General features: G+C 50.3%; 9 protein-coding genes across 9 annotated transcripts in view; 3 read left to right on the top strand and 6 right to left on the bottom strand.

Moving 5' to 3' along the window:
* Positions 1–370, bottom strand: part of GUITHDRAFT_81377 (hypothetical protein) — a gene marked incomplete at both ends in the record, with an annotated part of 2,241 nt that extends 1,871 nt beyond the window's left edge. The window contains one exon of the mRNA XM_005820418.1: positions 143–370. Coding sequence (XP_005820475.1) covers positions 143–370 — 228 coding nt within the window. The remainder of the gene's footprint in view (positions 1–142) is intronic.
* Positions 371–874: 504 nt separating this feature from the next.
* On the bottom strand, positions 875–2,514 carry GUITHDRAFT_156032 (hypothetical protein). The gene has a single exon (XM_005820417.1). The coding sequence runs from the start codon at positions 2,047–2,049 to the stop codon at positions 1,336–1,338; it is 714 nt and encodes a 237-aa protein (XP_005820474.1). The 5' UTR covers positions 2,050–2,514; the 3' UTR covers positions 875–1,335.
* Positions 2,515–5,802: 3,288 nt separating this feature from the next.
* On the bottom strand, positions 5,803–6,807 carry GUITHDRAFT_156031 (hypothetical protein). The gene is made up of 2 exons (XM_005820416.1): positions 6,095–6,807; positions 5,803–6,049 (listed from the first exon to the last, which is right to left on the bottom strand). Exons 1-2 carry the CDS (start codon positions 6,539–6,541, stop codon positions 5,951–5,953), a joined length of 546 nt encoding a protein of 181 aa, XP_005820473.1. The 5' UTR covers positions 6,542–6,807; the 3' UTR covers positions 5,803–5,950.
* Positions 6,808–8,123: 1,316 nt separating this feature from the next.
* GUITHDRAFT_156030 (hypothetical protein) lies at positions 8,124–11,200 on the bottom strand. The gene is made up of 19 exons (XM_005820415.1): positions 10,838–11,200; positions 10,651–10,788; positions 10,558–10,605; positions 10,477–10,508; positions 10,317–10,425; positions 10,229–10,266; positions 10,126–10,174; positions 10,026–10,077; positions 9,927–9,978; positions 9,726–9,879; positions 9,606–9,675; positions 9,492–9,554; positions 9,179–9,446; positions 9,086–9,129; positions 8,932–9,033; positions 8,836–8,880; positions 8,663–8,785; positions 8,346–8,553; positions 8,124–8,151 (listed from the first exon to the last, which is right to left on the bottom strand). Exons 1-10 carry the CDS (start codon positions 10,988–10,990, stop codon positions 9,834–9,836), a joined length of 717 nt encoding a protein of 238 aa, XP_005820472.1. The 5' UTR covers positions 10,991–11,200; the 3' UTR covers positions 8,124–8,151; positions 8,346–8,553; positions 8,663–8,785; positions 8,836–8,880; positions 8,932–9,033; positions 9,086–9,129; positions 9,179–9,446; positions 9,492–9,554; positions 9,606–9,675; positions 9,726–9,833.
* Positions 11,201–11,548: 348 nt separating this feature from the next.
* On the top strand, positions 11,549–12,048 carry GUITHDRAFT_156029 (hypothetical protein). The gene is made up of 2 exons (XM_005820414.1): positions 11,549–11,832; positions 11,881–12,048. Exons 1-2 carry the CDS (start codon positions 11,594–11,596, stop codon positions 12,014–12,016), a joined length of 375 nt encoding a protein of 124 aa, XP_005820471.1. The 5' UTR covers positions 11,549–11,593; the 3' UTR covers positions 12,017–12,048.
* A 320-nt stretch (positions 12,049–12,368) lies between these two features.
* GUITHDRAFT_120340 (hypothetical protein) lies at positions 12,369–13,889 on the bottom strand (the record flags this gene model as incomplete). Its single annotated transcript, XM_005820413.1, has 9 exons — positions 12,369–12,485; positions 12,530–12,640; positions 12,685–12,777; positions 12,822–12,902; positions 12,951–13,004; positions 13,049–13,114; positions 13,162–13,269; positions 13,317–13,442; positions 13,569–13,889. 9 exons carry the CDS (start codon positions 13,887–13,889, stop codon positions 12,369–12,371), a joined length of 1,077 nt encoding a protein of 358 aa, XP_005820470.1.
* Positions 13,890–14,548: 659 nt separating this feature from the next.
* GUITHDRAFT_120339 (hypothetical protein) lies at positions 14,549–17,398 on the bottom strand (the record flags this gene model as incomplete). The annotated part of the gene is made up of 16 exons (XM_005820412.1): positions 14,549–14,660; positions 14,705–14,743; positions 14,792–14,834; positions 14,883–14,976; positions 15,034–15,102; positions 15,160–15,221; positions 15,271–15,325; positions 15,378–15,425; positions 15,473–15,526; positions 15,638–15,714; positions 15,846–15,915; positions 16,229–16,331; positions 16,831–16,911; positions 17,117–17,210; positions 17,256–17,312; positions 17,359–17,398. The coding sequence occupies 16 exons, from the start codon at positions 17,396–17,398 to the stop codon at positions 14,549–14,551; spliced, it is 1,098 nt and encodes a 365-aa protein (XP_005820469.1).
* A 1,549-nt stretch (positions 17,399–18,947) lies between these two features.
* On the top strand, positions 18,948–19,619 carry GUITHDRAFT_81385 (hypothetical protein; the record flags this gene model as incomplete). The annotated part of the gene is made up of 3 exons (XM_005820411.1): positions 18,948–19,151; positions 19,205–19,359; positions 19,406–19,619. The coding sequence occupies 3 exons, from the start codon at positions 18,948–18,950 to the stop codon at positions 19,617–19,619; spliced, it is 573 nt and encodes a 190-aa protein (XP_005820468.1).
* A 1,383-nt stretch (positions 19,620–21,002) lies between these two features.
* On the top strand, positions 21,003–21,900 carry GUITHDRAFT_98317 (hypothetical protein; the record flags this gene model as incomplete). The annotated part of the gene is made up of 3 exons (XM_005820410.1): positions 21,003–21,342; positions 21,409–21,568; positions 21,618–21,900. Coding segments are annotated over exons 1-3 (702 nt in total), but the record flags the coding sequence as incomplete, so codon positions are not given.
* Between the last annotated feature and the right edge of the window lie 641 nt (positions 21,901–22,541).

Here is a 22,541-nt window from a genome sequence, read left to right as displayed (position 1 = left end):
ACCGCCCGTGCCCGCTGCAGGTCGTCCCGGCCTCGCAGGCTGCCGAGCAGTTCTCTCCGTACACGTCCTGCGAGCAGGCCCGGCACCCTGGCCCCGCGAAGCCCTCCCCGCAGCTCCCGCTCCCCGCCGCCCCCGCCGACACGTTACATCGCTCTCCCGCCCAGCCCGCCAGACACTCGCACCTCCCGTCTACTCCCCTGCACCGCCCGTGCCCGCTACAGTTAATGAATGCATCACAATATGCTGTACAGTTTGCATTGTATTTCGTTTGTCTGCACACCTGTTTTGAGATGTTTTTTGTTTTCCACCAGTATGTTGTAGGCAGGGATATCTGTGAGGTGCTTTCTAGGTAGTTGTTGTTTATGTTCATAGTTGTTTCAATGCCTTCCACCCTGTTGATGACATTGATGAAACCGAGGCATACTAAGAATGATTTCACTCTCATTTTTTAGCAATGTTTGGTGTTGTAATTGTAAAGGATTGTTTTGCGGATTTTCATGCAGGTAACTTTTGTTCCGACCTGCTCTGCGCAGTTTTTGATCTTGCTCAGAACTGATTCTTCCCTCCTTCACTTCCCGCCTTCATGCCAACCCGCAATGACACACCACCCCCCCTACTTGAGACTACCCCTATTTTCCACTGTTGGATTAGGGGACTACCACCCCTGTTCCCTCTGTCCAGCTAGCCTTATAGAATCTGAATGGATCAAGTCTTAGAGTCTTAGTTCCTAGTACCATGAATTCTTATAACGTATATAGCTACTACCAAAATGTCTATGAGTGATTTTAAAAATGATTCCTGAACTGCCACTGTTCCCTGTAACTACCAGTGTACCGCGTCAAGTGTACGAAGAGTTATATTTTCAGACATCAGTAACCTTTCACTAAAATTTTATTATGTGAGGAGAGTACCAACAAAGTAGTTATCACAGAGTCGTGGTAATAAATGAAGCAATCCTGTGTGTACGGACCTAAAATTCCCAACCAGCTGTAAAAGTTATCATTATCAGTCACGTGTACGAACTTGAACCGGACTGGCAGGGGTCTGAGGCAAGCGCGGCGCACCAGGCCATCCCTACCAAGTATGTGACGAGGTTTTCGTCCAGGTTTTCGTCACTCTACAAGGATTGAGAAGTCACTGCCAGGCTCCTCATTAATTCAGTGTTGGCCTGAATTCTCATGTTGAAGGATCATACTTTGAAGATTTAAGCTGAACATGAGCATACTGTAAAATGTATTGATTAGTACACCAAAATTATGAGTAGAACATCTACTTATATGTACAGATTTCAGATTATTAATTGAATGTTTTTGGATTGAAGGAAGGTTGAAAACTCTATCGGTTCCTCCTGTCAAGTCTTGAAATGACTGCATCAAGTTCTTTTGCCCTTTGGTCTGATTCTTTGATTCCTGGATCCAGCCTCTGGGTCATGTCTTTCAAGACTTCAACTTTGTGATGTACATCATTCACCTCCTTATGATGTTGTAAAGCTGACAGTTCACGATCGAGCATTTCAACAGCTTCATCAAGAATTCGTGCAAATTTCTCCTTTTCTTTCATGGATTTTTCAAAATCCAGGGTAGATTCCCGCTTGCTCATGCCCACGGGTGGTGCTTGAAATCTGGTGTTTTCTTCATAGCCGAGATTAAGGGACTTCTCTGCAACAGGATTCTTGTTTCGTGAAAAATCTTGCAAGTTTTGTTTGTTTGTCGAAGGCGGGATCTTCAAGCTCTGATCCTCACGCATTTGTACATTTGAGTTGCTTGAAGAAGGTGGAATCTTCAAACTCTGCTCCTCAAACATTTCCATCTGTGAAACTTCTCTGCGTTCATTTGATTCCATAAACTTGCTTTCTTTGAGTTCCTTCTTCTTGTTTCGAGGACCAGGTCTCACATCTCGATCCGAGCTGGATTCTAATGATCGTTGGCCATCTCCTTCAAATGAATGTTGCCATCTCCTTTGTCTCTTCGGTCCTGCATTGAAGAGGAGAGCAGCTACTCCGCCAGCAACTACTCCTACCTTGGCAGCGACTCCAATACCCGCACCCATCAGAAAATATCTCTAAAAATAAAATAAAATCAGAGATTGAATTCAAACAATTGTTTGTGCTCCACAGAACATGCTGACAGATTACTGTGCTCTAGATGTAAAATAAAGCATAGATGTTACCTATGTATCTACGCAGAATAACATATTATTGTCTGGCCGTGGAGATAAACAATCATACAGGGGAAAACAAAAACTGGTAAGCTATACCTCATGGTCCTGACCGCTATCCAGGTATGCTCCATCCTTTCTAAAGCATTAAACCTGCTCTACAAACTCCAAGGTTCCTTCTTTTCTCACATCAACTAGCCGTCACGTTTTGATCTCAAGACGTTAAACACACAGGCTGCCTGATAACATCCGATCCCCTTTCTTACAGTCTCCCACTCGAGTCATAATCAGATCTATCCCCATCCTTGAGCTCTTCCTGCTCTAACATTTATTTGTAACGATCAGGCGTCACTGCCGGCCAGCCCTTGACCGTACCAGGAACGAAACGAAATCAAAGAAAATGATGGATTCCCCACCCACCCCGTCTACTCTAAACATGTCTGTCTGAACTCTGATCACCCTTTCATTTACCATAGCCTCGATGGAACGACATGGGTGGGGTTGATATTTACCACGGCTGGTTAGAGTATATCTCAACCACCCTCTGGGGCCTAAAGAGCCAACGGACCCCACTGCACCCCCCACCCATCATTCCCCCCTGCATCATTGGCTACCTACCCCTCATACTCCTGCACCCCTGCACCCCTCAATTACAATGACGCCTCAAACCTCGCCAATCGGTTTCCGGATATCATCATGTGATTGCACTATCAACTTCCATAAGTTGATAAATTGAATTCAAATGATCGACTGTGCTCTTTTCTCGGGAGAAAATTCGAAATATGATAAGTATATTTCAATCTAAGAAAGAATAATGATGAAATTATAAAGTTTACATCACAAAGTAAAAGTTTACTTCAGAAGTTCAAAAGAATCCTTATGTGACATGCGTGATGTTCAAAGTTCAGTTAAATCAGCACCAGTACCTCATTATTAATCAAGTTTCAGTTAAGTTTGGGGGACAGCAGTCGGCAGGATTTGGTTTGGTTCTCGCTGTCTTTCTCTTCTCGCCGTTTGGCCTGTGCGACCGTACAGTGTCAGGGTCAAGCCTCCTCGACTCTCATTATTGTCCTCGTACTGATTTTTAATTTAACTTTGAGTAAAGTAATCAAGTGAATTTACTATCATGAGATGAGTAAATTCTGTATTGATAGTGGAATACCGGGACGGCAGGAGTCGGGGGACTCAGTCACTTTGATCAGTCACGAGTCGGGCGGCCGGGCCGGCCGGCTAAAAACCGGAGGCTCGGAACCGGGCCCAGTGCCGCGCACTGTGCTGAACTTACTAGCCTCGGATCATCCCGGCGGCTAACTTTGAGTAAAGAAATCCGGCAGTGCCATCGTGAGGTGAGGCGGACTGGGTAAGGGAGCATGTAGATGTAGGACGGTTAGTAATGACGGTGTAGGACTGTTGGAGAACGAGGATATGCTGAGATCCCACTGAGGTGGCAAATGAGTCGTCAAGAGCAGAGGAGGTGGAGAAGGAATCGAGCGACTGCAGACGAGGAGGGGCAGGGGCGGACTTCAAAGCTTAGAATCGTTGCTTCTTGCGTGGTTGCTGATGTTCTGTTTGGTTTCAGGGACTAAAGACACAAGACACGGTGTTGCGATGGAGAGTCTCAGCAGTCCTTCTCGCAGGAAGGGAACTATTTCTTTTGGTTCGAAGAGGTCAAAGATAGTGGGGAAGACAACGTACATGATCGAATACGAGGCGCCTCCTCTTGACGTGTATGCTGGAAGATCCTCTAAAATGACGAACATCCCATCAAAGAAATCTCATGACTCGAACGATCTCGGGCTGGGCGAAAATGCCAGAACAATGTATGGCGAAAGTTTCCTGGACTTCGGGGAGGCATACAAACAGAAGACTAAACCCATCGAAAGCGCCAAGACTGTACACATTGCCGCGAAGGGCCAGTCAAACACCACCTACAGCACCTCGTATGTTGACTCTTTCCCCGTACGACCTTTGGAAGCGAACATTCAGACGACGAAGACTCAAGATACAATTGAGGCCGACGGGAAGCTCGGACACGTTCGCACAGTGTATAAAGAGGACTTTGGTAACCCTAAGCATCACGAGGCATTTGATGGGTTATCTGCTTCAAAGCGCCTTCCAATATTTGTTCAAAAAGACAGAAAGAAAGTTCAAGTGCAGCCTTATGGTCCTCTGTGCGTCTCCTCTATGCAAGAAAGCTTCCAACCTCCGCCTAAGTCTGCCTTCCTGCGACAGAACTCCAACCTTCGGCCGTCGCTGTCGAAGACGAAGCAGGAGCCCACATCGCGAAGTAGAGGCACTAGGGCAAGTATGGAAATGTCAAAAGTGGATTGGAACCCAGAAGAAGGAGCTCGCAGGCCAAAACCAGGAGCTATTGGAGACCGGGTGAGAACTCGCGCTGTTTCTCGCTTGACACTCGCCGATGAGATGTGGGGCACCAGGTCCGGCAAAGCTCTCTCCGCTTTGGAAGCAAGCTCTATTCGCAAACTACATACGTCGACGCATTCCGCGCTCCTTCCAAAGACCTTTACACAGGCAGAGGCACCTTAAAGTGATAAGACGCTGAAGCTTGACAGGGGAAAGCTCGAATCTTGGGTTGAAGATGCGCGTAGAAGGAAAGCCGACGATCAACAAGGACAACCTTGGTTCCCTCTTCATGTAGTGATGACTACCCAACACTGATAACATGACAGGACTAGGTCAAGATGGACAAACATTTTATATGTCGACGTATAAGAACTTCGGCCCAAATGTCGTCAAGACACAGCCGATAGAAGCAGCACGAGCGGTTTGCTTGCCATCTATGCCATGCACATATTTGTGACAGCTGAGAGCTCAGGTGAACATACAAATGGACAAGGAATGGAAGGTGGACATGCGAACTTCTTATTCGGCCTGGGGAAGGAACCTCGACAAGGCTGGAGCATTCCAGAACAGCAGGCAAGTCGATCCTCTTTCGCGCGAAAGGCAGAACTCGTGAATACAATTTTTAGTGCTCCAGTGGAGGAGCAAGCGAGACCTCGGACATCCTATGGCCTTGGAGATGCGGGGGCCTCATTGTACACCTTGTCCTTCACAACCCCAAGGGAGAGAGGGGACTTGGACGTCAACAGAGCTGCTTCCCAGTCACCAAAACAGAGCAACGTACTCTCGTCTTCTTCTCACCGTCTCTACTCAAGATTTGCAGGTTGCGATTGATCTTCGGTATGGTCCTCTCTGCAAGTCTTCAATGCACAGCACGTTCTTGGTTCGTGCTTGCACTCCTCGTCAGGGCGATGACTTGCATGCTGTTACAGGCACCGCCGAGGAGCGCGTACCTGCGACCAAGCACCTCTGCTAATGTCAAGCTATCGTCCACAAGGGTCATCCCTGTCGGAACCTTGCAGCCTGATCGCGATTACGGGCTGGGTGAAAACGGAGAGGTCTGAAACGAGTTCTGCTGTTGTGCTAGCACGCTGACTTTCACCAAGAGCGTTTACCGACGAGACTTTACCTCAGAAGTCTTCGTGCAAACCTGAAGATGCGACAAGAGGTATTGAGTCTGCTTGAGTTGCCACTGCACACGCCTCTCATTCATTAGAGCCTTTGGCATGACAACAAGTAGGCATTGCCTTGTTGCAACCACCAGTGCTTGTACAGACCAAGGGTGTCAGATGTCAATTTTTATGCAGCAAAAGGCTAAATTATCTATGCAGCTCAAACATATTCATAAGCATGGCAGCCAGAGGAGTTTGCTAACGTCAGAGCGGGATGGCAGCCAGTGGAGTTTGCTAACGTCAGAGCAGAATCTGTCGTATTAGATGCTGTACTCCATAGAAGGATTCGAGTCGTACAATTCAGCATTCTGCATCTCTCTGAGAAGAGTAGTCGAGGCCTGTCGCATGATTCGCTTTGCCTGCATCGGAAAATCAGCCTGACATCAGAAAATGGCCGAAACGACCTGAACGATGCCCTCGGATCCTCGCTTCATTGCAGCCTCGTGCATGAGGATCGCGGCATTTGACATCTCAGTTCCTTGGGTGATCGTCACCAGCATCCTCTCAGTCATCTTAAAAGCATCGTCCATCTTTTCGAATAGTCCTCCTCTCTCAGTCATGGCGTTAAAGACCGCATGGTCATGTGCGTTCCAGGCATCTTCGAGGGCGATTGTCCAAACCTGCAATGGCCTTGCCGTCGACTCCAGTTGCATGTCTTTCGAGCTTGAGCCAAGGATCCAGGCAAACATAGCCTTGTCATGAGCAATCCACCCGTCATTTATAATGGAATGCTTTGATTCTGCAATCGGCAACAAAATCTTTGCCATAGAATCATCGTGTCGCTGCCACCCATCGTTGACAACTTGTGCTGTCTTCACCGCATCGTTCAGTGCTCTCACTGGCCACGGCATTGCAGTCATTCTAAGCGGAACAGAAAAAGCGGATATCTGTACAGCACATAGAGCCAGCGTGATTGCACGCATCATATTTGCTTTGATTCAATAACGAGGAGATTGCTTGAGAGCAATAAGGTACCTGAGATGTGAAAAGAGCAGCAAAGAAGGCCAGGAATGAGTAAGAGAAACAAAGCCGAGGAGAAGGAAATCAGAGCGAGACCGAGAAGAGAAGTTGAGGACCAGGGGAGGGGGGAAAGTCAGAAGAAGCGAAGACGTGGGTTGGAAGTGCGAAGGGAAGAAACGAGGTTTTAAAGGAGATTGGGAGGACGCAACAGGGTAAGAGGGTAGGGGTGATGTCAGCGGCAATAGTGGAGGCAGGGTGTAGGTACGAAAGAGATGTGCAAGATATGGGGCAGGGGGTGGGGGTGAAAAGTACCCTACCCTCCGGACAACGAGGGGTGTAAAGGGAGCTAGTAGGGGGTGATACTAGGTGATTGGTTGGCAGAGACTGTAGGGGTGGTGGGGTTGCAACTAAAAGAGCAAAAAGACTCCATTTCACATAGGAGGCCGACCCCCTGCCTGTTGCTGCCCTGCCTACTGCAGGGCCTCAGCGGCAGTGGCCCGGCCCGGCCCCGGCGGGCCGCCGGCCCGGCCCGACTGCGGCGAGACGCGCCGCCCCGGCCCGGCCCGGCGGACTTCGGCTGGAGTCAAGTCACCGTCAGCACGGCCCTGAGTCCGATCAATCCGGCGGACCGGCGCTCGGAGAGCACCGCCGCTCCGCCGCGGGCCATGCTGGGCGCGGCCGTCACCGCCGGGCCCCGGGCCCGGGCCGCCGCGCCCCGGGCCGTGACTGCCGCAATGCACTGCAGTGACAGCGGCAGCGGCGATGACGTCGCAGCCACGGTGTGACGGAGCATCACAGACTGTATGCGGCGGCTGGGATGACGGTGAAACCCAAGCATCCCGCCGCCGGAGTCCAGACATGCCTGAGACTCGACCTTAGCAAGACGGCCGGGCCGGGCGGCTAGGAAAGCCCCCACTCAGTGACTGAGGCTGCAGTGCCGCGCTCCGAGCCTCGGTCCGAGTCACTAGTCACCGTGGGCCACCGTCGGCGAGCCTCAGGCCGGCGGGGCCGGGCCCGGGCCCGGCCGCATTGCCACTTGCCCTCCCGGACTCGGAGTCCGGTGGTCTAGTCACGGCCGGTTAAATATTTATTTATAAACTATGAAAACTGATTGCACGCATCTCCCGGTAGTTTTACGGCAGGACACATTGTTTATATTAGTGGTTTTCCTCATTTCATGGTACCACATAGAATAATATTTCTTGGTACTGGTACAATCTTTGTTTATCAGTACGTCTTTGATCTGTACTGAATTTTAGACTTGCAACTGGCAGGCATCTCTTTTCGTGGTATAATCATGTCTTTAAATATTTTCTAATATTACATGTATGTTACCATGTACAATATGTAATACATGAAGTCAAATATATTTATAGTTTTCTACCAGTAGTATTTTATCTATTTTACGGGGCCACGGACCTACTCGTATCCCTCATTTCCAGTGTACAGTGGCGACGTAATGCGCCTTTCTGTCGTGCAGCCTGGCGCCTCCATCCTATCTGTATCTTCGTCCTCCTCCCGCTTCCTCCTTGTGCTGTGCATTTGAATATACAAACGTTTTGTTCAATCACACAAGTCTGTGATGAATATACGAAGATGTCTTGTTCATTCACACAAGTCTGTGACTGCCTTGTACACGCCCATATCTCTTGTGCATGTACTGTTGACAAGATGAGGCACTGATTATGTCTCAAGGTTTTCCTTTCAACGAAGTAAGTCAAAGGTCTCACCAGACTCGACGATGAATCAGATCACAACTGATCCACACATTGGGGGGTTGAACACAGATAGAAGCAGAAAGTCTTCCGATCATCATGCTCTCTTTGATGGGGATGGGAATAAACATGGATCAAAGAGCTTGAACGGGTACAAGCGCGGGATTCGAGGAGAACTACTGAAGCGGGTAAAAATGTTCTGTCGTAATCGTCGTTGCCCTTTTTTCAGCTTGCAATCAAAAGAATCAAATCGCTTCCTCTTGCTCTTGCTGTATCTGACTCATATCTATGGATCAGGCTTGGTCGAATCCTTCGAGTGCCAAGAGCAAACTGCCGGATGAACTTCTAGAAGAAGATTACGTCCTCTTCGGTTGGATGGACTGCTGCCAACATGTTTCAGGCAAGAATGGGTGGACCAAGGTTGTTTTCTCGATTTTGATCAGAAAGAAACTCTAAACGTGGGTGTGTAGAAATTTTTTGCTATCAATGATACGGGAGATATGTGGATGGGAACGGTAAGCATCAAGATGACTAAAAATTTAATTCCTCACGCTGAGGTGCGTTAGAGCGAGAACATGGCGGAATTGCAAAAAGTGGACCTCCAAACATCCATGATTCAGGAAGTGTTGGAGTCGGAGCATCCTTTGGTTTTCCAGGTTTCTGATAAGGTTACTGTCCCATACGAAGACAGGCTGAATTGTTGCTGACTCCTGCCACCAGCTTTTTCTGCGAGCCGATCAATTGAAGACCAAACAAGATTGGATAGGCATCGCGAGCTTTAGAGTGTACGCCTTTCTGTCTGATGCTTTCAACAGGCGCCATCCGAGTAGCCATCCACAAGAAGAATGATGTGAAATCATCTACATAGGCAGCATTGATGCCTCTATTTCGTTCTCGCTTCCCTGATGAGTGTTGCCGGGAGGCACGTGTGTGACTTGCTTATCTTTGGGTTTTCGACGATGTAAATATGTTGGCTTCTTTCCAAGCCAACAAGTTGTTGATAAACAGCATGCCTTTCTTAAGCTTTACTGCTCTCTATCTGTCAGCTTGATTTCGCTTCCCCTTTTCCGTCGGTTTTAGCCTTTGAGGCATCTCAGCTTCTCAAGGCTCAAGGGCTTCCACTTACCTCTGGCGCAAACATGCTATCCACCTCAGCCTTCTGCCTGGCGTAATCGGACCTTCCTGAGACCTTTACGCAGCTCGTGAATGGTTCTCAACTGACGACTTGACACACTTTTACCTTTACCCAGTCACTGGGCTTGAGCACGTTGTCAAATTCACTGGGATACTTCTTGTGCCATGGCGGATGCCTGCGATCGTCACAGTCAGAGCAGGACGACTGCCTCGCAAGGCTTCCAACTTGTGAATCAACTTGTATTTCCTAGGACTCAACTTCTGTTGCCCAGCAGTGAGACAATTGGGGCCCGGGCCTGTGTCGACATCAGCACCAACATTAGGGAGAGGGAAGTCAACAGTCGATGTCGGAGGGCATTATCTCGTCGATTTCCTTCTGCCTGTTTGAGTGCTTACAATAGCAGGGCACGAAGACATCGTCGCTAACCGTCTGCTGTAATCTTTAGCTGCAGCTTTCCGAGCATACGCGTTTTGCATGTCTAGCAAAGTTTGTCACTTTCAGAAACCGTGCGGGGCATGAGATAACCGATCGCCTTTTTCTCTGCTCGCAAAAGATTCCTGTGCTTCTTGTCCAACCCCTGTCAACGTTTCAAATCGTAATAGCCTGCTGCTCGAGCAACTTCAACCTCCGTGTCGAGGTGTAGAGAGTCTTTGTCTTCCTTTGACAACTTGCGACTTGTGGCGAGAGCATGAGAGAGTAATGGATACAAGCAGATCCTCCAAACTCACTTGATGCTGTCTTCTTCTGCCTTCTCCTTCTTCTCGACCTGTACTCATCGAGTTCAGGAAATCGGTTGGAACGGAACTCAGCACCAACTTCATCCACGTAATCTTCGTGCCCCCACGGGTCAACTTTCTTGGTCTTATGTGGCGCTGCCGCACGGGGTTGAGCAGCCCGTCGGCCTCTATTGGCTGCTTGCAGTTCTCTTGGTTGCTGTCAGTGAGCGCCCAAGCAGCTCAACAGAAGAGAGCCTGACCGCTCAAGGTGCTGGATCTTCTTCTCCAATCCCTGCGCCTCCAAATCAGCTCTGATTTACTTGAACAAGGGTTTGCCCCACCGATGTGTCCATCCTATCGGCTCCTGCTGTCCTCTTCCAATCATGATTCTGCTCAGCAAGATCAGGCTGCTCTGTCTGTCGCCTCTACCTTACTTGAATGTGACGATTTGTTCGGACCGCTGATGTGTCCCCAAAGCCCCAATGGCTGAACCAGGCACCCTCAGAAATTGTGGACGTGGCCAAGAAGATCAAGCAAAGGATGAAGGCGGCTGCGAAGGCGATCAAGCTGATCTGTATTGTTCGTCACTGACAGCTCGCCACCGTTATGGAAGAGGAATACCGTGAGACAGGTTGTGGACGAGCGACCAGATCTGGTTTTGGTGCGTCTAGAGCCATGCTTGGAGGGTTTCAGAGGCGTGTTGATGTCTTCGTCTTCGTCATCTCGCTGGTTTGACCCCAGCAGGTCGCCAATAGCACCAGCGAGGTTATTCATGGTCACGGACAGCTACCCAGCGATGTCAAGGTGCCAAGATTGCGTCGGTAGCCCAGCAAGTGAAGGCAGAGGAGCAGAGGGGCGGGTGGACGTGAGATAATGAAAGTACAAGTAAGGAGAACGACGGGAAAGAGGAAGCAGAGGAGGATGGCAATGAGGAGGTGAACGAGGACGCGGGACAAGCGTCAGTGACGCGGCATGACGAAATGGTCGGAGGGGGTTTGGGGGATCCTGTAGGAACACAGGGTGGGTACCTAATAGAGCATACGAGTTGGTTTTCGGGGGTACTTCCTTTGCTTTGATGGGGTGGTCTTGTGAGCAAAGGGGAGGGGTGGGTATAATACAATGCTGGTCAAGGTGTTCACCGACAAACATTTGGAAGCGAAAATGGCGAGGGGGTGGAGCATGAAGAAGATGATAGAAGGCAAGGTAATGGAGAGGAGGGAGGAGGGAGGAGAGGAAATTAGACATGCAAGGAAGTGGATATTGAGAAGGAGGAGCTGAAGGGAGCTGGTAATGGTGCCAGAGAGGAGGGACGGAAGCGAGGTGGTTGGGATCGTTGTAACTCATTCATTCATCAAGATCGCAACTCTCGATGGGAGGATGCTTCACCTCCATCTCAAGCCCGATGCCACGATTAAGGCGCTCAAATTTGCCATCGAGGACCAGGAAGGATGGTCACGAGACTGCATGAGCATCCGCACGGTGGGAGGGACGATCCTGGAAGACGATCAGAAGCTCCAGGCGCTCGGGTTTTGCGATGAGGGGTCGCACGATGCTCTCCTTCTCTTCCGCACAGATTTGACGGAGGAGCTCAGCGGGATCCGAGAGTCACAGCAGAGGTGCAGCTGGGGATGTTTCAACCGACTGTCCTTACGCTCTCCTGCCAGCATGATGATGCGGGAGCGAAGAGAAGGATCCAAGACCATCACAATCGACTCACAAGCGCCTTCAAGTGCTCCCCACCATCCCCCCATCCCCCAGCCCCCCCGCCCCTTCTCCCCTCCTGCTGTCCTCCATTACTGACGTTTCAACATCAGATCCCGACCGAGAGCAGTTGCCCCCGAAGGAAGGGGAGGGAGCTCGGAACATCAGCCCCGTAGCACAGGAGGAGGAGAGAACTAGAGCGTTCATCGGGCGAGGAAGCCGACTGGGATCGACGTTCGGTCCTCCAGTCGCAGGTGAGATTGGGCCATAAGTGGCGAGTGGTATGACGCAAAGGATGTCAAGATACGGATGAAGAGAGGAGGAGGAGAATGCTTGCGGCAGCGGAGAGGAGGCGACAGGGAGGGAAATGAGCTCCTTCACCATTACCTACCAAGTTGTACATTATGTAAACTCTTAACGGTACAAGATGCAAGAAGTGAAGCTTCCATTGTTATGCAAAGAAGTGGAACATCTCGAAGGCTACTTCGATGGAAATGAGGAAGATGATGATTTTCTCCAGCCTTGTGCTGTGCCTCTCACTCAGTTCCGTCCGCAAGACCTCGACGACCTGCCGGCTTGTGTTAACAACTCTCACAACCGCTCTTCTCGCACCTGATGCGCATAGTCGAGCTTGCGATTCAACGTTCGAATCCTACCCGTAAGGTCGAGTTCGCGTGAGATCTTGGAATAGAGGTCCTCCAACCATGGCTCCTCCCAGTATGCCTGTTGGCCCGTCAGCCGTGAGGGTCGCACGTCCAAGGTTCAACCTCCGGGGTTTCGCTGAGGGGAAGGTGGAGATTGATCAACCCTCTGAGTGAGAGAAGCTGTCCCATGATCTTCATCACCGCCGTCTTGTCCAGCTGCAGAAGCTGAGAAGAGACGCAGAGAGCCAGAGCAAAAAAACCTTAAGGGCCCTCTTCTCCATCAGGATGTCCGGGATATGCTTCAGGGACTTGATCAAATCTTCAGAAATCCTCTCGATCACCTTGCAGGAGGCGATCTCAACGGCGGCCTCCCTCTCTCCTCCTCTTACCGAGACTTTTACTGACCGTTGCAGCCCATGGCTGAAGGCGATTTTCTCCAGGATCTTTGTCATGATCAGATCACGTCACAATCGCGTCCAGCCTCCACCTGTGCCTTAGCCCAGTTGTTCTGTCCGACAGAGAGGATAAGCTCGCCACTGGGAAGCAAACCAGCCTGAGGGAGCGGGTGAGGGAGCTCAGAGCAGATGCTGCAAGGACAACCTGTTTGCCGTAGGTGAAGTCGATGACTTCCGAGTAGCAATCGAGAATGTCCTCACGATGGTATGCTCCGATCTGGTACGGCTCGATCAGATCCAAGATCTTGGTCGCCTGCATGGAGGTCATTGGTGCAGCCCTGATGTCCGCGAATTTGAGACCTGATCGTAGGGAATGGCCCAGAAGACGAGGGAGCCATCCTTGAAGAAGAACACGTCGCCCTCACTCGCTTCTTTTGATTCTTGCAAGTTCACGTGAATCACTTCCGAGAAGTAGATCGAGGGAACCTGCAGCAGCAGCTCGTGAGAAGGACGAGGAGAGGCTGAAATCTGGAGGAGGAGGAGGAGGAGGAGGGTGTAGTGGTGGTAAGGAAAGGCTTCAGCAGCAGCAGCTTTGCTACGCGAAGAGCTCACCATCGACTTCTGCAGAACCTTCAAGAGTCCGTCCCAATCGAACTGCTCAGCTGTGCAGTAGGCGACGCAGCGCTGAGAGGCACTTCCCTTGCTGTTCGCCAGCATGCCGGGAGGAGGGATGGGAGCTGAGAGAGAGCTTCGAATGGTTTGCCGAGGACCGCGAGGTCGTGCTATCAACGTCTCCGGCCCTGGTCGTTCAATGACTTCCTCCCAGGAAGCAGCGTCAGAGGAACCGGGCTGAGGAGAGGAGATCTCTGCGTCCCGGTACTGCTGAAAAACTTGTTGGTTCCCTTGCTGCTCTTGCGCTTCCCCCAGGTCCATCCTCGAGTGCCGAATCTCAGTGTGGGAGATCCTCATCTCCGTTAGGCCTGGACGCTTCGCCCTCCCCCCTCCCGTCTCTTCTGCTTTCCCGTCTGTAAATCTCCTGACCTGCTCGCTTCTCTGCCTCTTGGGCCATCCCCTTCCATGCTCGCCCTCATGGAAAAAACCGCTATACGCCCTCTGTCCCCGAAACGAAGAAGCACAGGGAGAGGAGAGCGAATGGAACGTAGAGGGAGTAGGAGATCTGCTAGCATGCAGCAAGGAAGAGGTGGGATGCCTGCTAGCATGGAAGTAGGAGGAAGGCGATGAAATGTATGCCTGAACAACTCGACCCCCGCTACAACGTATCACCGAAGCCATGGCTAGAAGGCTGGGACACCCCTACCCCCCGCAAAGACAATTAAAAACAGAGACCCCATCGGGTAGGGTGGGGGCAATAGAAGTAGAACAGTGTTGCACAGCGTTTCGCAGGGAGGAGGGAGGGCAGGACGGGGAGGAAGAGAGAAGCGAGGAGGAGGAGGAGGAGGAGGAGATGGAGGGGGAAGGAAGAGATGGAGAAGGAAGATTTGGGAGGAGAGAGGGGTGAAGCTGATTTTCTTTGGTCTTCACTACATTCCAACAAGAGTTTTACAGAGCCCAACGGAGTATCATCACACTGGTCAGACGAGGAGGTGCGAATCGAAGGGATCTGGAGAAGGCACATCGGATACTGAGCTGGCATCGGCGTCATGCTGGCTCGAAGCAGAGTCATCCTCCTGGACCAGCCCGTTGCTGTTCAAGCCTCACTTTCATCACATTATCAAATAGCTCCATACCTCCCCATGCATAACTGCCCACACGCGGCATTGAGGGACCTAGGCAGGCATTAGCTCCTGCTCTTTCCCTTTGATCCTCCTCAATACCTTAACACTGCCATCGCCTCATTGTGAACCTGCGTCTTCGAGTCTGATTCCACGTCAGGAGCTGCGCTAACTCGCCATCCTCCACTCTCACCGCAGTCTGTCGCCAACAATCGTAGCGGCTCATGCAGCTCAGTGGGCCAGCTGTCGCAAGCCTTGACCAAGGGAGCGAAACGATACCGAAGTTCCTGATCGTACAAGTGAACAGAAGAACAAGATGAAAGAGAGGAGAGGAGTATGAGGACCTTGGCGAGAGTTTCGAGTTTCTTTCTTCCCACCGGAGATTTGCGCATGTAAAGGATCTTGCCTTGAAACTGCACAGTGTCAGACAGGAGGAAGCAACAAGATGAAGGCAACACGCTCCCCCTCACCTGCATCTCACGCTTGTGTCCTTCTTGCAGCTCCTTGTAGGATCGTCGATCGCCCACTGCCGCTGAAACCAGCGCTTCAGCCGAGCAAGCATGAGAGCAGGAGCTTCAGACCTGCGAAGGGTCGCCCGAGCTCGGGGTTGTCAGCGATGTCTTGGTTGTAGTCCTCCTGTGAATCGAACGATCAGCGTCTGAGACAGGCGACTGAGACAAACTTGTACCTCCGTGACGGTGTCGTACAAGAAGTGAATGCATACCACACGCCCCAACTGCAGTGCAAGGATGAGATGGGAAGGCGATTTTAGGAGCAGCCCACATAGTCGCAGTCCCGCTCCACAGTCGCACGGACTACGACAGGCTTGGAGCCGTGCTGAAGAAAGAAGGTGAAGAAATCAGTGATTTCCTGCTTCTGCACATGGTTGGGTGGAAGAAATGAGATTGGAGAGGCAGGGGCAGCCAGGAAGGGGGAGGGGACACAAACCACGTTGTTCATCCGGAAGTAACACTTGTAGACTGGTCGTAGACAGTTGCAAAACTGGGGGGATGTGGTCAAGATATCTGCACATGAACGATGCTCAAGTGACCTGGTCGAGCATCAAACATAAAAATTCAAACTCGTTGAACAAGTGCCCCATTTCACTGCATCCTGAAATACGATCATTGTTTCGCTTCAATCTTTCAAAGCTTACCAATGCGACTGGCGATCTCCTCGGGATGGATGCCAAAGACATAACCCACCTCTGGACCCACGATGAAGCTCTGACAACATATCTCAGCTGAGAGGCATGGATGAGGGATGGATGGAGGGAGGGAGGCAAAGATGAGTGTATTCAATACCTGACGGAATGACGTCTTTGGATCGTAGCGGTAGCTCACGTAACGCCCGTGTCCGAATCTCTCCTGGAGCGCTTCTGCTCTTCCCCGTTACGGTAAACAACTGACGAGGGAGGGAGGGAGAGAGGGAGAGAGGGAGGGAGGGAGGAGCAAGGAATAGGGGATAGCGGGACGGGGGGTTGAAGAAGGGTCAGCGACCTGGACTGTAACATTCATTCTCGATGTCTCGCATCGAAACCACTTTCGCGTTCGGAAGTGCTTTAGGCGGGTTCACAGAGCCTTGAGGATTCAAACTCGTATCGTGTTCAAGCGCAGCTTTGAGTCTGAGCATCGGAGCAACTCTGATTGCACATCAGCATCGCAGAAAGGAGTATCAAGGTTCATTCAGTTGCCTGTGGAGCGTATGAATCCCTTTGTCAATCGCGTCCCATATGCTATCAGGAAGGTTGATGAAAGCTGCATGCATCAGATCAGCTGAGCTGTAGCCGGCGTCATTTTTGTCACCGCTAATGATTTCCGTATAACTAAAGCCGAACTCCCATGACCGTCGCAAGACAACCTGAAGGATTCAACGTTAGAGAGTGAACCCTCTTCCTCTTCCTCTTTTACAGAATTTCTTCCTCGAGCTTTCGCGGCATTCTCGACTGCTTCAAGGCCTACATCTGCAAATGGCAAAAGTCTTACATACACAACCAGGATCGATCTCAACAACCTTTTAAGAAGTCCAAAACTGTAGAAGTGGCTAGCGGTCGCTGATCATCATGCTCGTTACAAAGAGGAAGACATAAAGTTGAACAGACATGAATTTTGTAGTCAGATGAAGTTTCTTCTTCATCGCACCCGACATCGCAATTGTTCGCTGCTCCCTTAAGAACACATTCGACGCATGGACGAACTCCGCTGCATCTCACTTTCTTCAACCTATGAGCACTGGGTAAGCTTGCCAACCCTCACGTTCAAGAAAGTAACACATAAAAATATCATCAACCTCGCCCAATAGCGGGCATCAGATACTGACCTGCATCTTGAGCATGCACGGTCGACACAAGGGCCTTTCCTCACTTTCTTTGAACTATTTCGTGCAAACTTCAGCTCAAGGGAATTGGAGTACACACGATCTTAGTACCTTCTCCGCACCTTGACCTCCTGCTGAGTCTCCTCAGCCACTGACGATGAGGGCGACGCTCCCTGGCTCGGTACCAGCTGGGTCTCATGAGATGCTAAGCTTGAGATTAGCCATGACGCCGTAGAAGAAGGGAGGATACCTGGTTGGTGCAATGGAGCAAAGGCACTCAGGTGTGCAACGAGGATGCTTGAACATGCTTGCAAGAATGTCAACACCACTTGATGGTTTAAAACACAACCTACCAGAGTGAGCCGACAAAACATTCTGCATCCGCAGCTGCATTTCGATTAGAAAGAAACCAGCGAAGAAAAAAACTGTCACGTGATACAAAACTACTACCAACATCACCAGGAAAACAAAGCAACAAAGAAAGCACACCATGCAATACCAGCATACGACACAACCAGCATAATGCAAGCCAGCATCTGCTTGCAGCGCCAGCTCGAGCTTCAGCAGCAACACACGAATCCAGCACGCACAACCTCCACAACATGAGAGAAGGGAGAAGAGGATCACCTGCTCTGCTCGTTCCCTGAACCACACGTCCTCAGCAGTCTCAGACATCTTTGTGACTATGAAACTGTTCGTGCCTGTGTTCTGGTCAGTCAACTGTTATCTCAAGCTCAAAATATTCTGGAATAAAAGTATTCCTTGTCTATGATTTCCAGTATTCGTTGTCCATGATTTCCCGCCTGACTCTTTACTGCATAATTATACTGCTATTGAAGATTATCTTTCATCTCTCCCAAGTCTAATTAAATTTCTAAGTCGAGCAGGTTCTTCACCTTCCTTCGATGTCTTCTGCTTCTATCACTCCCCCTCCCCCTCCCCGCTTTTTCTGCTCCGTCTGCTCCTCCTTCTGCTTCTCCTCAATCATCATCATTATCTTCTTGATATCTCCTCTCCTCCTCATCCTAACCCCCCTCCTACTTCTTCCCGTCATGTTCCTTCATGCATTACTTATATTATTACTCCAACCACCATCTATTTCGCTATTCCCCTACCACCCTTTAATACTGTTGTAAAACCACGTAATATAAGCTACATTTAAAAGTGGTTTTTTATCACGACGATTCGGGCTTCTCCAACCAGCAGTTTCAAAGCAATCCCCTCATTTTCCAAATTAAGACTCAAATATTTAGAATGTCTTGCGACCCTCTATTCGTAAAAAAGCTAATAAATATTTAAATTGAACTTTCTTGGTAATGATGACACAGTAGAATATTTAATAATATAATTTTTCAAAAACATCAATAGCTAATTGTGTATCATTTCTTCATAATCCTTTGGAGCTCAACGTATTTTCAAAACCCAGAGAGATCGTGCCCCGTCGCGCGAGGACGGGGAAGGAGAGACGAAGGGAGGAGAGATAGTCGCGATAGGAAGGGAAAGGCGAAAAGAGTGCAGGAGAGTAGAGTAGAGGTGCTGTTCTGGATAGAGGTTGATCGGTTCCCCGTGTTCGTCGGTTTTCAAGAAGAGCAACCAGAAAGTGTTGATGATTTGATCTCTCAACGAAACGGAAAAGCAACGTTAGAGAAGGGAAGAAACAATACAGAAGTCAGAAACAGTGTTTCACACAAGAAGGGCTAGTATCGGCTTTCTGTTGTTTGCTCTCTTTCCTTTGTCAGCGGTTAGCACACCTGTTATACATCGGCTGATAGGTTGGAGGCTTTCAACAACTCATTCTTTGCGCGTCTTGGCTATTCGAGGAGGGATGCCCATTCACACGCTGTCAGACTTCAAGTCCGCTGATGATGCAGCAAACCCGCCGCAGCCGAACTCGTTTGCAGAGCCAGTGGATGGGGAGAAGCTGTCGAAGTGGTTCAAGGGGATGTATCACGAGAAGCAGATCGGCTCTCTGTGTGCCGTGCACTGCTTGAACAACCTCCTTCAAGACCAAGAATTCGATGAGATTCAGCTAGCTGACATCGCAGCTGACATTGATCGACGCGAACGTCAAGCGCTGGGCAGCGGCAGGATCGATTCTGATCTGAGCTCAGCGAATGTCCGCGCCGACGGATTCTTCAGCGTTCAGGTTGAGAGCGCTATTGCCGTCCTCGCCTCGTTGACCATGTTGTCGTCCCTCAGGTGATCTTGGAGGCTTTGATGACGCGTGGATACCAGTGCATGCACCTGGGAAGCTCTGAGACTGCTGGGGTGCTCAAAAGTCCTGAGAAGGAGATCGGCTTCATCCTCAACAGGTCGGAACACTGGTTCTCCCTGCGTCGGCTGGGGAAATACTGGTGAGAGTATTGACACTCATGGAATATGCGGTCAACCTGTGAACAGGTTTGATGTGAACTCCATGTATGAGAAACCGAAATTCGTTTCGGACTCATATTTGGGGATGCTTTTGATGCAGATGAAGAATGACGGCTACAGCGTCTTTGTAGTCAGAGGAAATTTTCCACAGACGTCAATAGAGAAGGACAACAGAAGACTGGAAGAGCTGGTCCAAGCGTGTTCGGACAATCAGGTGACACAGGAACTTCGACAGTTGTGAGTAGTCAGTCTCTGACGCGGTTACAGCTCTCGGGACCCGTGGCATCTCAGAGCAAAACCACAGCTTCGTCTGCTTTCTCTGGCTCCGGTTATTCGCTTCAGGAGGACAACAGTGCTGAGATCCAAGCAGCTTTCGCTTCTGCGGGTGTAGATCCTCAAGAGGATCCTGAGCTCGCTGCTGGTATTTTATTTGTGACCTGAAATCTCTTGGTAACCTTGTTGCCTGCAGCCATTGCCGAGAGCCTCATGTTTCAGGCACCTCAAGTCGCTGTGGACCCTGTGGTAGGTCTTGACCTGCATAAGTATGTCATTCTCATCCTCGTTCGTAGGAAGAGATGCGACGTAAACGCCTGCAGCGATTTGCTGCGCAGTCATAGTAGTGATGCACATGTTACGGCAACCCTTTTCTTCATTGCGCTCTGTGATCAAATCGATAACCGTTCACTTTAGCAAACACAGCCGTTTCTACTTAATCTACACAATCCATCTCACCACAATTTTCTCAAATCAGCCCAGGATCCTGAACAATCCTCGACATTCCTGAACATTCTTCGGAGTGTTTTACCAACAACTTGCTACCGGCAGACCAGACCGAAATCTTGAGAAAAATGTAACCAACATCGGTGAATAAATTCAGGAATGCCAACAAGCCAGTTGCTCTTTAGATGCATGTTCCATTCTTCATGTCAAGTGTGCAAGCGTAATGCTCCCAGTAAACCCAGTCTCCTCCCACCGGAACGTCTGAGCTCCTGTAGCTACCATCAGGATACTGATCTGGCGCAAGATATTCTCCATAATCTCCTGGAACAGGATCAATTCTGCAGAGATGATTGCGATACGTCGGCTTGCACCCAGGCCCGGACTCGATGGCATCGGGCCGCTCCCACAACTTCACCGCTTGTCGAATCATGTCGAACATCCCGCAGAGTCGCTTCTATGCACTTGGAGTCTATCGACCCTCTCCTTCCGCTCTCTCCTTGCCTCAGGCTCCTGCGCTAGCTCGCTATCAGGCTCGCTATATGCGGATCGCTGGAAGGGCTGGCCTGCCACGGAACCTCGTAGTCCAACGAAGGAGGTAGGGGTACTTGGGGATCGTGGGTGGTGCAAAGAAAAACTGTACCGAATTTATGTTATTCTGCATGGTAGGGGTGATAAATATTGTGGTAGTCAGAGGGTAAGGGTACTATCCATCCAACCGGAGCAGGACGGGTACTATTCTTTCATTTGAGCAGGGGTGTTTTATTTATGAAGGCAGGTAGGGTCCTCAAATGGCAAATTGGTGGGTAAAATGAGGGTAATTTGAGGGTGGGGGTAATGGTTAGTGTACAGGCGGGTGGGTAGAGACTACGGGCATAACGGCGGGTTTGAACAAACGAGCGAAGGCAGGAGGAAGAACAAAGGAGGGGAGACGAGAGAAGAAGGGAGAAGAAGAGAAGAGAAGAACAACACAGAAACAGCTTCATCATGTCTGGATACTCCTTTCCTGTCCTGGAAAATCGCGAGATCCTCGAATGCATGTCCGAGTTGGGTTGCGCCATGACAGAAGAGCAGTTGGTCAAGCCATCACCCGATCACATCACAAGAGTGATGGAGCAGTTGCTTGACATCTTCATGGGATTCAGTGCGGACGATAATGCACAGATGCGATTCAGCGGAATCGATGTGTTTGATCATCCCGAGCTACACGAGTTTTCTGTTGGACAGCTTGCATTCAATCGATCCATGTGAGTAGATGTCTCCTTCCTCTCGCTACGATTCCCAAGTGAAGATATTGTGACATGTCTGTACAGAATGAAACTGATGCAAGCGTCGGGAGTACACGACTTCAGCCACAAGGACCTTTCCAAGCCCGAGTATCCCAGAATCCGCAAGATCTTCAGTGCTGTCATCAACTTTGCCAAGTTCCGAGAAGAGAAGGTGTCGACATTTGAGCAGTTCGTCGAGGCAACGGTAGGGAATGCATCCCATGAGCCCATGACTGACTGAGCATCCACTGCAGGAAAACTTGCAGAACGAGAAGAGCGTCGTAGACAACAAGTTTGAGGAGCTGACGGTGCAGCTGCATCAGCTTCGAGCGCAGAGAAAGCAGGAAGAGCCGATCATCCAAGGCCTGCAGCAAGAGAACGAGAAGATGGAGGAGCAGATCAAGAGCCTGAATGTTGAGCAAAGCAACCTCAAGGCAAAGATCCACGAGATGAAGCAACATAGACAGGAGCTTAGCGACAAGCGCGACCATGATCAGTTTGCGTTGCTCACACTCAAGACTGAGGTGTCGAAGCTGCAGAACCTTGTTGTTCGCTCTCCCGAAAGGGTGAAGAAGGAGATCGGGGACATGTCGTCAGCTCTGGAGAGCGACAACTCACTGCTCAAGGAGATGGACGAGAAGCTGCAGGGGCTGCGAACCAAGATCGATGGGCTGAACAAGACAGAGAAGGACGTGCAGAAGCTGATCAAGAGTCTGAAGGAGGTCGAGGACGCCATGGCCAAGACGAAAGCAGCAAAGAAGGACGTGAAGAGGCTCCAGACTTCCATGCAGGAGCAGGAGGCCTTGAGAAAGGAGCTCTCGATCCAGGAGCAGTCGCTTAAACGGCAGTTGCACAGCACCTCGGCAAGAGCGGCAGAGCTCGAGGCGAGGCAGAGGCTGAAGCGTGAGGCTGCCGACCGCGAGATGGAGCGATGGCGACATGCGCAGCTGGAGGCAGACAAGGAGAATGTGCAGGTAAGATGGTGAGGACGCGTGCAAACATACTTGACTACTTTGAACAGTTGTCAGCGGAGGCAGGTAGGCTCGAGGATGAGGCGAAGCAGCTCGAGAAGCGTATCTACGACATTGAGAACCAAGAGCAGACAGAAATCGCAAAGCACAACGAGGAGCAGGCGTCAGTAGAGGAGAAAGTGAGAGGCTACAACCTTCGCATCCTCA

The sequence above is a fragment of the Guillardia theta genome (assembly GCF_000315625.1).
Source record: "Guillardia theta CCMP2712 unplaced genomic scaffold GUITHscaffold_178, whole genome shotgun sequence".
In the NCBI taxonomy this organism is placed as follows: domain Eukaryota; class Cryptophyceae; order Pyrenomonadales; family Geminigeraceae; genus Guillardia; species Guillardia theta.
Note: the sequence above shows the minus strand (reverse complement) of the source record. Positions and strands in the feature narration are given on the sequence as shown.

Coding starts and splice junctions, on each gene's coding strand:
- GUITHDRAFT_156031 (XM_005820416.1), bottom strand. CDS start 6,541: ATGCCGTGGCCAGTGAGAGCACTGAACGATGCGGTGAAGACAGCACAA. Junction 6,050..6,094: donor GATCCGAGGGCATCGTTCAG/GTCGTTTCGGCC, acceptor TTTCCGATGCAG/GCAAAGCGAATCATGCGACA.
- GUITHDRAFT_156032 (XM_005820417.1), bottom strand. CDS start 2,049: ATGGGTGCGGGTATTGGAGTCGCTGCCAAGGTAGGAGTAGTTGCTGGC.
- GUITHDRAFT_156030 (XM_005820415.1), bottom strand. CDS start 10,990: ATGAATAACCTCGCTGGTGCTATTGGCGACCTGCTGGGGTCAAACCAG. Junction 10,175..10,228: donor GCAGAAGAAGACAGCATCAA/GTGAGTTTGGAG, acceptor TCTCGCCACAAG/TCGCAAGTTGTCAAAGGAAG. Junction 10,078..10,125: donor CTCTACACCTCGACACGGAG/GTTGAAGTTGCT, acceptor AAACGTTGACAG/GGGTTGGACAAGAAGCACAG.
- GUITHDRAFT_156029 (XM_005820414.1), top strand. CDS start 11,594: ATGCTTCACCTCCATCTCAAGCCCGATGCCACGATTAAGGCGCTCAAA. Junction 11,833..11,880: donor ATCCGAGAGTCACAGCAGAG/GTGCAGCTGGGG, acceptor CTCTCCTGCCAG/CATGATGATGCGGGAGCGAA.